This window comes from Somniosus microcephalus, chromosome 27 (assembly GCF_052327205.1).
Source record: "Somniosus microcephalus isolate GS21.2 chromosome 27, FLI_Smic_1.0, whole genome shotgun sequence".
Classification (NCBI taxonomy): domain Eukaryota; kingdom Metazoa; phylum Chordata; class Chondrichthyes; order Squaliformes; family Somniosidae; genus Somniosus; species Somniosus microcephalus.
This window is the reverse complement of record NC_141013.1, coordinates 4,032,239-4,047,897: the sequence shown is the minus strand read 5'-3', so window position 1 is coordinate 4,047,897 and position 15,659 is coordinate 4,032,239. Positions and strand designations below refer to the sequence as shown.

General features: G+C 51.5%; 1 protein-coding gene across 3 annotated transcripts in view; it reads left to right on the top strand.

Annotated features, from left to right (window-relative positions):
• frmd5a (FERM domain containing 5a) overlaps positions 1–15,659 on the top strand; it is a 276,610-nt gene that overhangs the window by 192,330 nt on the left and 68,621 nt on the right. For all 3 annotated transcript variants that reach the window (XM_085968386.1, XM_085968385.1, XM_085968387.1), the window contains one exon: positions 15,180–15,277. In XM_085968386.1, coding sequence (XP_085824512.1) covers positions 15,180–15,277 — 98 coding nt within the window. The remainder of the gene's footprint in view (positions 1–15,179; positions 15,278–15,659) is intronic.

The window sequence follows — 15,659 nt, the reverse complement described above, 5'->3', positions numbered from 1 at the left end:
CCGGCACTCAGATGGCTCTTTGAAGTCTTTAACCTATAAATGGATTCCTGCTACATGCACTTAATCCACTGAGGTTTTATTTTCGATGTATCGCAGTCTTCCAACCAATCTGCAGACATTACTGTCCTTGCAGTTTTAAAAGACAATTCTTGTCTGGCTTTTAGCTACAATTTCTTCTGTGAAGAAATCCAGCTGCCCTTTCAGTGTTGTAACTTGATCTTATATAATCTCCGGTCATCGGGTCGCTCTCTGAGTCTCTGTCGAGGTCCCTACGGATACTGACTGACGTGACCAGCATCCCCATCCTATTCACTTTTAATTTCAGATCGGCAGCCTCTGCAGCTTTTCCTGTTCTATTTTAACATTAGAGTGGCGAATTCTCCAGCAGATTACTGGGAAGATCCCATTGTTCCATTAGCAGGGGTGTATTACAGCTCTCCAAATTTTGGGAATGAGATGGAAGTTGAAATCTGCAGATTAGAGAGATGAGCCGGGAAAGATAAACAATTGTTCTTAATTACGATCTTATTAATCGGGAGAATGGGAGTAAATGGAGAATAGGGAATAAAATTCCTAAAATGTGTACAGAACACCTTCCTTAAGTATTATGTTCATGTTTTTTTAAAATCATTCTCGGGATGGCAAGGCTGGCATTTATTGCCCATCCCTAATTGCCCTCGAGAAGGTGGTGGTGAGCCGCCTTCTTGAACTGCTGCAGTCCGTGTGGTGAAGGTACTCCCACAGTGCTGTTAGGGAGGGAGGTCCAGGATTGTGACCCAGCGATGATGAAAGATCGGCCGATATATTTCCAAGTCAGGATGGTGTGTGACTCAGAGGGGAACTTGGAGGGGGTTGTGATGCCTACAAGGGGAGAGGCTTTGCTAAATCTGGGTCTGAGTACTGAAATAGGTGATTATATAATGAGATTTAAGATGAAATTAGAACGGGGAAACGTCAGTACAGCCCCCACCACTTACATCGCCCACGCTCCTGATGGGCAACTGTTCACAGCAGACAACTAACGCTCACCCTTTGCCATTAGCAGAGAAATCAATTTCAGACACGACGCTTCCAGCGTGGTGAGCGCACCTTCTATTTCGGGCAATTCATTAAAATCTCCTCCCCTCTAAAATACCCTGACATTTCAGTGGTAAAATGATTTAAACAAATCAAAAGAATCTGTAGCAATTCACTTGGCAATAGGAGAGGTTAAAGGGCGAAGGGCAGCAGCGGATTCTGCCCGGGTCAATCTCAGAGTTCCCGGACCGCTGCCACCCCGTTTGTGAATGCCTTTCAAAAATGAACATCTAATAAAAAGGGGGTGGTTCAAATGCAACTAAAAATAACTTAAGTGTCTGCACTGGTGTAACTTTTAATGATACAGAGGATTTGGAGTGTAGGGTTCCTACAACCCGTGATGGTTTTACCGTCCAACGCTTATAGTGGGCGGATTGCATTAACGCCAACACGCCCGATACATGTGGTGTGGACTGTACCCAAAATAGAACACCAGATTGGGTCAGGGCAGGAGAGATGAGGAGGGAGCTTGCTGAGATGAGGAGTGAGGTCAACTAGAAGGAGAAATTGGCGCACAGGACTGTAGAGCAACATCGAGACCAAGAGATTGCAAAGGTGATCCCTCGTCAACTCAATGCTGAGGTTCTCCCGGGTGTGTCGGCCCGCGCTGGTGCTTGAAGTGCACAGCGTGGCCTCGCAGGGAGATTCTGGTTCACTCTGTTCCTCCTATTCCGTGAAAAGAGACGAGAGCAGGCTCTCATTGTTGAGCCTCAGTGAATCCGATCGCAGCACAGTCACTGTACCCTGCCCTCTGTGGTGATGCTGAGGTAGAGCTTGTTCCTGCTCGAAGGTTATTCAGTAGGACAGTGCTGCACAATCGCGACCTTGGGATGCCGACCTTGACCTCAGGTGCATCCTCCAACTTTGACATCGATACCTCCCTCCATGCCAGCCCTGCCAATGTTTTATAATATAGGACCTAATCCCCCAGACTATCTCCAATGTGCATCTTCCACCCTCCATAAACTTGAGCTCATCCACGCCCTGCTGTACGGTATCCTACCTCGCACCACGTCCCATTCACCCATCACCCCTGTGCTCACTGCCCCATGTCCTACCTCGCACCACGTCCCATTCACCCATCACCCCTGTGCTCACTGCCCCGTGTCCTACCTCGCACCACGTCCCATTCACCCATCACCCCCTGTGCTCCCCAACCTACATTGGCCCCAGTTCTGGCAACACCTCGATTATAAAATTCTCATCCTTGTGTTCAAATCCCTCCATGGCCTCGCCCCTCCCTATCTCTGTAATCTCCTCCAGCCCCACAACCCCCCGAGATACCCGCGTTCGTCCAATTCTGGCCTCTTCCGCATCCCCAATCTTAATCGCTCCACCATTGGCGGCCGTGCCTTCAGCTGCCTGGGCCCTAAGCTCTGGAATTCCCTCCCTAAACCTCTCCGCCTAACTACCTCACTCTCCTCCTTTAAGACGCTCCTTAAAACCTACCTCTTTGACCAAGCTTTTGGTCACCTGCCCTAATATCTCCTTATTTGATTACGTTCCTGTGAAGCGCCTTGGGACGTTTTACTACATTAAAGGTGCTATATAAATACAAGTTGTTGTTGAATACGTTGACGGCAATTGACATCTAGTTCTAGGAACAGGAGGAGGCCATTCAGCCCCTCAAACCTGTTCCACCATTCAATGAGATCATGGTTGATGTGTACCTCAACTCCATCCACCCACCTTGCTTCTGTAACCCTTAACACCCTTGCCTAATAAAAATCTATCAATCTCAGTGTTGACATTTTCAATTGACCTCCAGCCTCAACAGCTTTATTTTTTCTGCAACTGTTTATTTCTAGAGGGATAGAATTGAAAAGTAGGGCAGCACGGTGGCATAGTGGTTAGCACTGTTGCCTCACAGCACCAGGGACCCGGGTTCGAATCCGGCCTCGGGCGACTGTCTGTGTGGAGTTTGCACATTCTCCCCGTGTTTGCGTGGGTTTTCTCCGGGTGCTCCGGTTTCCTCCCACAGTCCAAAAATGTGCGGTTAGGTTGATTGGCCATGATAAATTGACCCTTAGTGTTAGGGGGATTAAATACGTGGGGTTACGGGATAGGGTGGGATATGTGTTGGTGTAGGGGTTACGGGGATCGGGTGGGATATGTGTCGGTGCAGGCTCGATGGGCCGAAATGGCTTCTATCTGCACTGTGGGGTTTCTGTGTTTCTGTGATTCTGTGTTATGCTAAACCTGTATCGAACCTTGGTTAGACCACACTGGAAGTACTGCGTGCAATTCTGGTCGCCATATTATAAAAAGGATATCGAGGCACTGGAGAGGGTGCAGTAGAAGATTTACAAGGATGATACCAGAAATGCGAGGCTGTACCTATCAGGAAAGGATGAACAGGCTGGGTCTCTCTTCTCTTGGAAAGAGAAGGCTGAGGGGTGACCTAATAGAGGTCTTTAAAATGATGAAAGGTTTTGATCGAGTGGATACAGAAAGAGTGTTTCCACTTGTGGGGAGGAGCATAACTAGAGGCCATCAATATAAGATAGTCACCAAGAAATCCAATAGGGAATTCAGAAGAAACTTCTTTACCCGGAGAGTGGTGAGAATGTGGAACTCGCTACCACAGGGAGTGGTTGAGGCAAATAGTATAGATGCATTTAAGGGGAGGCTGGACAAACACACAAGGGAGAAGGGAATAGAGGGTTATGCTGATAGGGTTAGATGAGGAAAGACGGGAGGAGGCTCGAGTGGAGCATAAACGCCGGCATGGACTGGTTGGGCCGGATGGCCTGTTTCTGTGCCGTATATCCTGTGTAATCCTGTGTAAAACTAGTATTGATGGATAGAGTGAGCACAGCACACAGAAGCGATTCGGGAGCAGTATCGGTTGCCTCACGTACTAGATGGTTAAATGGACTTCATGCCAGAGTCTGAAAATGGCGTTCAGAATTCTTGCCGTGCACAAGTTTATATTAAGTTGCCAAAGTGACCGCTCGGTCCCTTCTTTGTTGTGTCTTTCCTGCACCTTTTCTTCAAATTCAGCTCAATTATTGACTCCTTTGGTCTTCCTGTGGCAACATTTGGTAGTTCATAATGACAGTTTAGTAAAAGGGTTTTTCTTTTTAACTTCGCGCGGAGGGGAATGGGCGTGTGGCTCAGCCCCACCTCCAGGAGTACCCGAACATCAGGGCCTGGAGATTCCGTTAGGCTCCAGCGCAATTGGCCCGAAACCAGCGCAAACCATCAAGCGTCAGTTCCGTCCAGCGGTTATCGAGTTTCCGCCATCTTTTTAGAAACATAGAAACATAGAAGATAGGAGCAGGAGTAGGCCATTCGGCCCTTCGAGCCTGCTCCGCCATTCAACGAGATCATGGCTGATCATCCAAACCCTAGCACCCGGTCCCTACACCGACAGCCATCCCACCCAAGCCCTATCCCCGTAACCCCACATATTTAATCCCCCCTAACACTAAGGGTCAATTTTTTATCATGGCCAATCAACCTAACCCGCACATCTTTGGACTGTGGGAGGAAACCGGACCACCCGGAGGAAACCCACGCAAACACGGGGAGAATGTGCAAACTCCACACAGACAGTCACCCGAGGCCGGATTTGAACCCGGATCCCTGGCGCTGTGAGGCAACAGTGCTAGCCACTATGCCACCGCGCTGGCAGCCGGCCCCTCCCCCGGATCGAATTAATCATCGCGGCGAGTTTCCGCTAATGGCGCTTGTTTGCGGGACTTCGACGAGGCTCTTAAAATTAAGCTTTTTTTTAGGCACAGGGGCACTAATAGGTGCCTCTTAAAAGCTTTGAAATATTAAAAAATATTTAACTTACGAAGAAACTGATCAATGAAACGTAAATTGTTCTTTATAGTTTTTTTTGAAGTCATAAAGTTATTTAACATCGGGCTACTCACAAGTGGCGGACGAAACTCATTTTGTGACGGTTGCACCCAGTTTTCCCTTTAAGTTGCCCGTCCCGCATAACGCTCCGGGGGGTCCCGCACAACGCTCCGGGGGGTCCTGCGCTCCGGGGGGGTCCCGCACAACGCTCCGGGGGGGGTCCCGCACAACGCTCCGGGGAGTCCCGCACAACGCTCCGGGGGGTCCCACACAACGCTCCGGGGGGTCCTGCGCTCCGGGGGGGTCCTGCACAACGCTCTGGGGGGTCCCGCACAATCTTCCGGGGGTCCCGCACAACACTCCTGGGGGTCCCGCGCTCCGGGGGTCCCGCACGGCCGGCTCATCGGCGTTTAAATGGAAAAACTGCCCCGCGCGGAAATCTGAATGGGTCGCGCAGCCCGTTAAAGGGACCACGCACCCCCCAAAAAAACTGCGAGAACGTTGACTGCACTATTGTGTGATGGGTTGCACCATGAGGAAAATTACGCGAATACTGTGAGGAAAGTAGCACATGTTAAAATGATATATTTGATGTTATTTCTGGCTAACTGTTGCCATGGTTTATGTGCTGTATTTCATCTTATTTTTGCCGAAGGAAATTAGCAGACTATTTATAGCTACCAGTAGACACAATGCAGCTGTACTGCTCAATATAAATCTGGGTAGGTAAAGGACAGGTCGTCAGATCAGGTAAGCGCGCAACTCATAGGGTTGGTGAGGCGCTAACCTCGATGAACGAACCTCGGCCAGCTTGTACCTTCTGACTCTGTTGTTAATCAATATAAAAATACAAGGCTTCCTCTGGGAAAGGTGACGATTGCACGTGTCTGGCCATGAGTGCCTCCTGCATGTGCTGACACACACGCCTAGAAAGGAGGGGCAGCAAGAACTCACGTTTCTCCAGCACCTTTCACATAGAAACATAGAAACATAGAAGATAGGAGCAGTAGGAGGCCATTCGGCCCCTCGAGCCTGTTCCGCCATTTAATGAGATCATGGCTGATCATCCAAATTCAGTACCCTGTCCCTGCTTTCTCCCCATATCCCTTGATCCCTTTAGCCCTAAGAAATATATCTAACTCCTTCTTGAATATATTTAATGAACTGGCCTCTACTGCCTTGTGTGGTAGAGAATTCCACAGGTTCACCACTCTCTGGGTGAAGAAATTCCTCCTCATCTCAGTCCTAAATGGCTTACCCCTTATCCTTAGACTGAGACCCCTGGTTCTGGACTCCCCGACCATCGGGAACATCCTTCCTGCATCTAGTCTGTCTAGTCCTGTTAGAATTTTATAGGTTTCCCCACCTCAGGATGTCCCAAAGTGCTTCCCAGCCAATGAGGTGCTGTTTGATGTGTGGCCACTGTTGTAATGTGGGAAACTATGGTTGAAAGCGATTACTTTTTTTCATGCTTGCACTGGTCTCACATGGTGCTCGCTGCCCATCAGCAGTGAGATTAGCCCCGACCGGAACTCTGGAGAAACAGGCACTGATTCACTATTTAATATTGTGGCCTGCATTTTCTTCGAGGGAGGGGGTTGGCAGGGGAGGGAAGGGAGGGATGGCGGGGGTGGGGAGGGGAGGTTGGTGGGGGAGAGGGGGGGAGTGGTGAGGGGTGTAGTGGGGGAGGGGGGCGGGTGGTGGGGGAAGAGGGTTGGTGGGGCGGGGGAGAGGTTTGGCGGGGGAGAGAGTTGTGGGGGAATGGGAGGGGGTGGGGGCTAGCAGGGGTGGGGGTTGGTGGGGGAGGGTGGCGGGGGTGGGGGTTGGTGGGGGAGGGGGGCGGGGGTGGGGGTTGGTGGGGGAGGGGGGCGGGGGTGGGGGTTGGCGGGGAGGGGGGCGGGGGTTGGTGGGTAGGGGTTGGCGGGGGAGGGGGCGGGGGTGGGGGTTGGCGGGGGTGGGGGAGGGGGCTGTGGTGGGGGTTGTTGGTTAACAGGGGAGGGGGTTAGTGGGGGAGGTGGGCGGAGGGGAGTGGGGGTTGGGGGCGGGGGTTGGCGGGTGGGTGGTGGCGGGGGAGGGAGGCGGGGTGGGGGGAGGGGGTGCGGTCCGACGCGGAGAAGGATCGGGTCGGAACCTGCGCCCGTTTCCCCTGCGACGCCTTTTGTTTAACTATGAAGAGCAGGATCGCCGCCATCAGGAGGAAGCGAGGTGCGGAGGAGCTGCTGTTAAAGGGGGCAGGAGGTGGAGCCACATTTAAAGGGGACAGTGGAATTAAAATCACAGTGATTGCTATTGCAGAGTGATAAGTGGCAGCAACAAATGACTGGCGTGTCCAGTTGTTTTGGTTTGATTGAGGGAGGGACTGTGGCCGGGACAGCGGGAGAGCGCACCGCTCCTCTTCCAATGTTGCCGTGGGATTTTTAGCATCCATTTAAAAGGTAGACGAGGCCTCGGTTGGACATCGCATCCCAAAGGTCGACACCTTCAACAATGCAGGGCCCTCTCAGTACGGCACTGGTTTGTGATCAAGTCAAGGAGCGGGACTTCAACCCAGCACCTTCTAGACTCAGAGATGAGAGAGCAATCGTGAGGTAAGCTGACAAGCTCGAGGGGCCGAATGGCCTACATAGAAACATAGAAAAATAGCATCAGGAGTCGGCCATTCGAGCCTGCTCCGCCATTCAATGAGATCATGGCTGATCTTCTGCCTCAACTCCATTCACCGGCCCTATCGCCATATCCCTTGATGCCTTTACTAGTCAGAAACCTATCGACTTCTGTTTTGAATATACCCAATGACTGAGCCTCCACAGCCCTCTGGGGTAGAGAATTCCAAAGATTCACCACCCTCTGTGAAGAAATTTCTTCTCACCTCAGTCCTCCCGGCATCCACCCTATCAAGCCCTGTAATAATTTTGTATGCTTCAATGAGATCCCCTCTCATTCAAGAGAATACAGGCCTAGTTTACTCAATCTCTTCTCATACGACAGTCCTGCCATCCCAGGAATCAATCTGGTGAACCTTCGTTGCACTCCCTCTATGGCAAGTATATCCTTCCTTAGGTAAGGAGGCCAAAATTGTACACAGTTCTCCAGGTGTGGTCTCACCAAGGCCCTATATAATTGGAGTAAGACTTCTTTACCATATCTAATACCATATTCCCGCTCTCTCCCCATACCCCTTGATGCCTTTTGCGTCTAGAAATCTATCTATCTCCTCCTTAAATATATTCAGTGACTTGACCTCCACAGCCTTCTGTGGTAGAGAATTCCACAGGTTCACCACCCTCTGAGTGAAGACATTTCTCCTCATCTCAGTCCTAAATGTCCTACCCCGTATCCTTAGACTGTGGCCCCTGGTTCTAGACCCCCCCAGCCAGGGGAAACATCCTCCCTGCATCCAGTCTGTCTAGCCCTGTCAGAATTTTATACGTTTCAATGAGATCCCCTCTCATTCTTCTAAACTCTAGTGAATACAGGCCTAGTCGACCCAATCTCTCCTCATACGACAGTCCTGCCATCCCAGGAATCAGTCTGGTGAACCTTCACTGCACTCCCTCTATGGCAAGTATACCCTTTCTTAGGTAAGGAGACCAGAACTGCACACATAAGAAGTAGGAGCAGAAGTAGGCCATACGGCCCCTCGGGCCTGCTCCGCCATTCAATAGGATCATGGCTGATCCGAATCCAGACTCACGTCCACTTCCCTGCCCTCTCCCCGTAACCCTTAATTCCCTTATCTGCTAGGAAACTGTCTATCTCCAATTTAAATTTATTTAATGTTGCAGCTTCCACAGTTCTCTGGGGTAGCAAATTCCATAGATTTACTACCCTCTGAGTGAAGAAGTGTCTCCTCATCTCAGTTTTGAAAGGGCAGCCCCTTATTCTAAGATTATGCCCCCTAGTTCTAGTCTCACCCATCAGTGGAAACATCCTCACCGCATCCACCCGATCAAGCCCCCTCACAATCTTATATGTTTCGATAAGATCACCTCTCATTCTTCTGAACTCCAATGAGTAGAGGCCCAACCTACTCAACCTTTCCTCATACGTCAACCCCCTCATCTCCGGAATCAACCGAGTGAACCTTCTCTGAACCGCCTCGAGAGCAAGTATATCTTTTCTTAAATATGGAAACCAAAACTGCACGCAGTACTCCAGGTGTGGTCTCACCTAGTCCTGCTCCTACTTCTTATGTTGTTATGACACTGAACTGGAATGCGGTGTACCCTCTTTAAGAGCCAGTATCATTAAAGTCGGTGACATTTTTAAACCAAAATGAGTGAGCGAGTGTGACTCTAAATGAAGGAGCCTGATGGTCTGTGTGTTGTTTCTGTGGAGCACCAGCAGCGGCTCTTGAGTCCTGCAGCAGATGGCATGTGCTGATAGTCTCGTATTATTCATCAATGTGGTAGTTACTTTACATTGAGGCTGAAGCAGTATAAATCACCGCGGACTGGAAACACAGGCTGGGGTCGATAGTGTAGAGAGAGCAAAGGCACCGATCGATATATCGCCACACGGGCAGTGCAGTGTGAAATTAGCTTTAGAAAACACAAAGCACTCGGGGGAGCTAATGAAACTAATGGAAACTGGTCTTGAAATAACAACGTCCCTTCATAGGAAAAGTGGACCTGGCAAGGAAAATATTTCCTGGAACTTTAACCCACAGCCCCGCTCACCCGCGCATCACTACTGCTCTGCTGCAGCCCGGGAGGTGGAACATTGGTAAAAACCCGCGACCTCTACCGCCAAGGATAAGGGCAGCAGGCTCACGGGAACACCACCACCTCCAAGATCCCCTCCAAGTCACACACCATCCTGACCTGAAATATATCGGCCGTTCCTTCATCGTCGCTGGGTCAAAATCCTGGAACTCCCTCCCTAACAGCACTGTGGGAGCACCTTCACCACACGGACTGCAGCGGTTCAAGAAGGAGGCTCACCACCACCTTGTCAAGGGTAACTAGGGATGGGCAATAAATGCTGGCCTGGCCAGCATGACCCACATCTCATAAACAAATTTTTTTTAAATTCTGTAACCGGGAGAAGCTCACTGAGCCCAACAAGGTCAAAGGGAGTGTGCGTGCGAGTGATTGACGGGGAAGGGGTTTTATTGACATCTGCGGTTCAGTGTGAGGAAGTTGCTCTTCCAGCGAGCCCCTCTTACTCCCCACAGGTCTTAGACAGATATAACAACAGGTATATATCCAGGCTGACCCTCCCAGTCCAGTGCTGAGGGAGTGCTGCACTGTCGGAGGTGCCGCCTTTCAGATGAGACGTTAAACCGAGGCCCCGTCTGCTCTCTCAGGTGGACGTAAAAGATCCCATGGCACTTGACATGAATCAGTCATTCATGAAAGAAAGACTTATGAAATAATACTGAGTGGCCTGCGGGTGGCGCTGTCCAGGGAGAAAATAAATACTCGGGCACGGGCCCAGCTTGCGCAGGACATTCTTAACAGGAACTAGTGAAGGACACAACTAGACCTCCATGTTGTAAAACAGTTGATTAAAGCTTTGTTTAACGCTTAGACCAAGTGCCTAGTAGTTTTCTGATGGCAGCACTATTTTGAAGAAGAGCAGGGGAGTTATCCCCCGGTGTCCTGGCCAATATTTATCCCTCAACCAACATAACAAAAACAGATTATCGGGTCATTATCACATTGCTGTTTGTGGGAGCTTGCTGTGCGCAAATTGACTGCCGTGTTTCCTACATTACAACAGTGACTACACTTCAAAAAGTACTTAATTGGCTGTAAAGCGCTTTGGGACGTCCTGAGGTCGTGAATGGCGCTATAGAAATGCAAGTCTTTCTATTCTTCCTTTACCTTGTGTCCGCCCCGGCCAGAGCAGCTCCAGCTCTCGCTTGAAGGAATTCAGTGAATCAGCGTCGGCGGCACGAGTCAGCAGCCTGCTCTACCGGTCCACTATTCCCTGGGGAGCAAACCCGCCTTGTCAGTTGGGGAGCAAACGTTCCACCTCACACGAGGCAGGCTGGAAAATTCCGGAAGCGGCGGAGACCAGTCCTTCCCAACCAATTGGAAAGTGAACAGACTCTTTATCACAGAAATCACAGAAACCACACAGTGCAGATAGAGGCCATTTCGGCCCATCGAGCCTGCACCGACACATATCCCACCCTATCCCCGTAACCCCACGTATTTAATCCCCCTAACACTAAGGGTCAATTTATCATAGCCAATCAACCTAACCCGCACATCTTTGGACTGTGGGAGGAAACCGGAGCACCCGGAGTAAACCCACGCAAACACGGGGAGAATGTGCAAACTCCACACAGTTGATTGGATGATTTTTTGACTCTCTGTCAAACAGCCCTTTATCCCCATCTCCAGTATTTTTATAACTAATAAATGAAAGTGTTCAAAGAGAATTAAAATAAACACAGTTGTGTTATTAATGCCTCTGTGATTTTTCTCCGGGGTTTTTGCTGGCATCAGTGTACAGGAGATTAATCTTCGATTCCTGGAGACTCCAGGGCAGCCCCTATTGGGAACCCATTTCATTCTCCCCCGGGGAGCATGTACAGCCAGTGATGCCCTGACACCTTGAGCTCACGTGGGCGTGAGGACACACAGCGATGTAAGGAACAAAACTGACAGCAGGCAGCGCGTGTGGTACTGGCGCGGTGTTCCAGTACCGGCACCTGTAACTCGATGCAAAGGGGTCATTTAAAGATTGCCAGAGGTTAGCCCGTACCAACAGGAATATTGATGAGCATCGCTTCCCCTGCAGTGAAGCGTTTAAAGTGCTCACATTCAGCAAGATCTTGGCAAACCATTACCGTTTCTAGAATGCCACAGTTATTACCAACCCGGCTCCTGCAGAATCTCCTTGAACCGGAGAGTCTGTGCGAATATTGCTTAAAAAATCCCATTCATGGTTTGCAGGGCTGCAGCTTGGTGGTGAGCAGTTGCTGTCGCCAGGAATCAGTTTGTAGTAGGAACCCCGTTGAGGGAGATGATTCATCAGTGTGTTCAAAGCTGCCCCAGCCCCGGCCTCACTGTAACCCTGAACCCCCGTTTCTCCCCCTGCTCTCTCCCATGTCATCATATCCACGAATCCTACTTCCCGTGCCGGTGCCGGTGGTGCCGGTGCCGGTGTCGGTGATGCCAGTGTCGGCGGTGCCGGTGTCGGTGATGCCAGTGCCGGTGGTGCTGGTGTCAGTGTTTCCGGTGATGCTGGTGTCAGTGGTGCCGGTGTCGGTGGTGCCGGTGCCGGTGATGCCGGTGTCGGCGGTGCCGGTGTCGGCGTCGGCGGTGATGCCGGTGTCGGTGGTGCCGGTGTCGGTGGTGCCGGTGATGCTGGTGCCGGTGTCGCTGGTGCCGGTGTCGGTGATGCCAGTGTCGGCGGTGCCGGTGTCGGTGATGCCAGTGCCGGTGGTGCTGGTGTCAGTGTTTCCGGTGATGCTGGTGTCAGTGTCAGTGGTGCCGGTGTCGGTGGTGCCGGTGTCGGTGATGCCGGTGTCGGCGGTGCCGGTGTCGGCGGTGCCGGTGTCAGTGATGCCGGTGTTGGTGGTGCCGGTGTTGGTGGTGCCGGTGTCGGTGGTGCCGGTGATGCTGGTGCCGGTGTCGCTGGTGCCGGTGATGCTGGTGTCGGTGGTGCTGGTGTCGGTGGTGCCGGTGTCGGTGGTGCCGGTGATGCTGGTGTCGGTGGTGCCGGTGTTGGTGGTGTCGGTGGTGCCGGTGTCAGTGGTGCCGGTGTCGGTGGTGCCGGTGATGCTGGTGTCGGTGGTGTCGGTGATGCTGGTGTCGGTGTCAGTGGTGCCGGTGATGCTGGTGTCGGTGGTGCCGGTGTCGGTGGTGCCGGTGATGCTGGTGTCGGTGTCGTTGGTGATGCTGGTGTCGGTGTCGGTGGTGCCGGTGATGCTGGTGTCGGTGGTGCCGGTGTCGGTGGTGCCGGTGATGCTGGTGTCGATGGTGCCGGTGTCGGTGGTGCCGGTGTCAGTGGTGCCGGTGATGCTGATGTCGGTGGTGCCGGTGTCGGTGGTGCCGGTGATGCTGGTGTCGGTGTCGGCGGTGTCGGTGGTGCCGGTGATGCTGGTGTCGGTGTCGGTGGTGCCGGTGTCGGTGGTGCCAGTGATGCTGGTGTCGGTGTCGATGGTGCCGGTGTCAGTGGTGCCGGCGTCAGTGGTGCCGGAGTCGGTGGTGCCGGTGTCAGTGGTGCTGGCGCCGGTGTCAGTGGTGCCGGTGTTAGTGGTGTCGGTGGTGCCGGTGATGCTGGTGTCGGTGTTGATGGTGCCGGTGGTGCCGGTGTCAGTGGTGCCGGTGTCGGTGATCCTGGTGTTGTTTGTTCAGATGAAGTTCTCTGCATTTATGAGAAAGATGTTAACCTGGATTAAATAATTGAGAAAGGAATTTCTTACGAGCCAGTTAACAAACTCTTGTTGCTAATACCAAACAGTGTAATTTCAACTCAATAATCTAAATCTCCCAAATAAAATATCGAATTTAAGGAGAGTTCTGCCAATTGCATCCCTCCTCTGATTTTCCCTCCTCTTTCCTCTGCTTCCTGAAGGCTGTGGCGAGCTGAGCTAAGGATGGTAGCTATACCGCCATGTGTAGCTGGTCTGAATGGTTCGATGACACACCATGGAGTGCATGTCTCCCCAGAGCCAGTAGGAGCCTGACTGCATAATTTATAATCGATGTAACCGGGAGCCTGGGTGAAGGGGAATGGCTCACAGTGCAGACCAGCCCCCGTGTAGAAGAAGACCAGGGAAATCAGGAACTAATGATCCAGTGACACCACACTTGCAGTAGAAAGCCCGTAGATGGTATCTGAAAAGGAATTTATGATTTAACTAAAATTCTTTCTTTCATGTAGATAAATCCAATAGGGAAGTCAGGAGAAACTTCTTTACCCGGAGAGTGGTGAGAATGTAGAACTCGCTACCACAGGGAGAGGTTGAGGAAGCTGGATAAACACATGAGGGAGAAAGGAATAGAAGGATATGCAGATGGGGTGAGATGAAGAGGGGTGGGAGGAGGCTCGTGTGGAGCATAAACACCGGCACGGACCAGTTGGGCCGAATGGCCTGTTTCTGTGCTGTAAATTCGATGTAATGTATTTTCCCATGAGATTCTATCCCTATTGCCCACTCCACTTCATTACAGAATCATTGAATCTCAGGGCTACAGGTCAGGGTGATAACTTTTGAGAAGCTGCAAGTTTAGCGCCCGTCACTAATCAATCTCGCTGCCCGCTAAATTCAGTCTCAGCACTCAAAGAATGTAGGGGAGCGCGAAATCAGGCGCAAATGATGTAGGTGAGTGGCTTTAGGCTCCAAGCGATAAGGAATATGAGATGTTGTATAATTCGGAGTGAGCATTGGCGCAGGAGCTTTGCAGCCATTAAAGGGAGTACCTTCACCACACGGACTGCAGCGGTTCAAGAAGGCGGCTCACCGCCACCTTCTCGAGGGCAATTAGGGATGAGCAATAAATGCCGGTCTTGCCAGTGATGCCCACATCCCATAAGCAAATTTTTTATAAAGGGGAGGGTCACTGGAGTCAGCACGCCAGCCCCCAATGATTCGGGGAGTGTGGAATGGCCATATGCTGTGAGATAAAATGCAAAGTGCTTTGATGACCCGCAACGCTCTGAGAACAAAGCAGCCTTTATTTGCTCTCTGACACTTATAACTGACCTTTGGAACGGAAGTTCCTTGACAGCTGGGGCGCATCCCTTTATGTAGCATCTGGCCAGCCGGCTGGTTCACGCCTCTGCTCACTGGCGCTGTCCGCGCGAGGCGGTAAGACGGTGGGGGGGTGGGGGGGCGCTACTTAAGTTTGCAGATCGGGCGCCCAGCGAGCGTTGCACACTCACTGACGTCACGATCTGCATGGCAAAAGATGCCGAGGCGCGAACTGTTATCGCCGGTACTACGGGGCCGGCGAATTTGCCGTGCGGCGCGGGATTTGCCCCACTGCGGCACTACTGCCTGAGCACCCCATTAGTGCCCCCGCCAGGCGCTAACTGGGGGTGCTAACATGCTGAATTTCTCCCCCTTGGAATTTTACGGCACAGAAGGAGGCCATTCGGCCCAACGTGCACGTGCCGGCTCCTTGAAAGAGCTCTCCCAGTTAGTCCCCGCACCCGTTTAAATTATTCTTTTTGCATGCACTTCTCCAGTTCCTTTTTTCAAGAACTATGATGGATTCGACTTCCACCGCTGTTTCTGGTAGGACATCCTCTGTCCGAACAGCACTCTGTGTAAAAGATATTTTTTCTAACCTGTCCTCCAGTTACCGACCTCTTGTATTTCTCTCTAGGTACTTGGTCTTCCTTCAGATAAAGAGAGATCTGTATCACGGGCGTCTGCTCTGCAAGACCTCCGATGCAGCTTTGCTCGCGGCCTACATCCTGCAAGGTAACTCTCTCGAACATTAAGGCCTTATTTTGGTTTCCCCCCACTTTCACTACAACAACAACTTGCATTTATATAGAGCCTTTAACGTTGTAAAACGTCCCAAGACTCTTCACAGGCGCGTAGTCAGACAAATTTGACACCGAGCCACATAGGGAGATATTAGGACAGGTCAAAGAGGTAGGTTTTAAGGAGCGCCTTAAAGGAGGAGACTGGGAAGAGAGGTGGAGAGGTTTAGGGAGGGAATTCCAGAGCTTAGGGCCCAGGCAGCTGAAGGCACGGCCGTCAATGGTGGAGCGATTATAATCAGGGATGCTCAAGAGGTCAAAATTAGAGGAGTCCAGATATCTCGGGAGGGTTGTGGGACTGGAGGAGGTTACAGAGA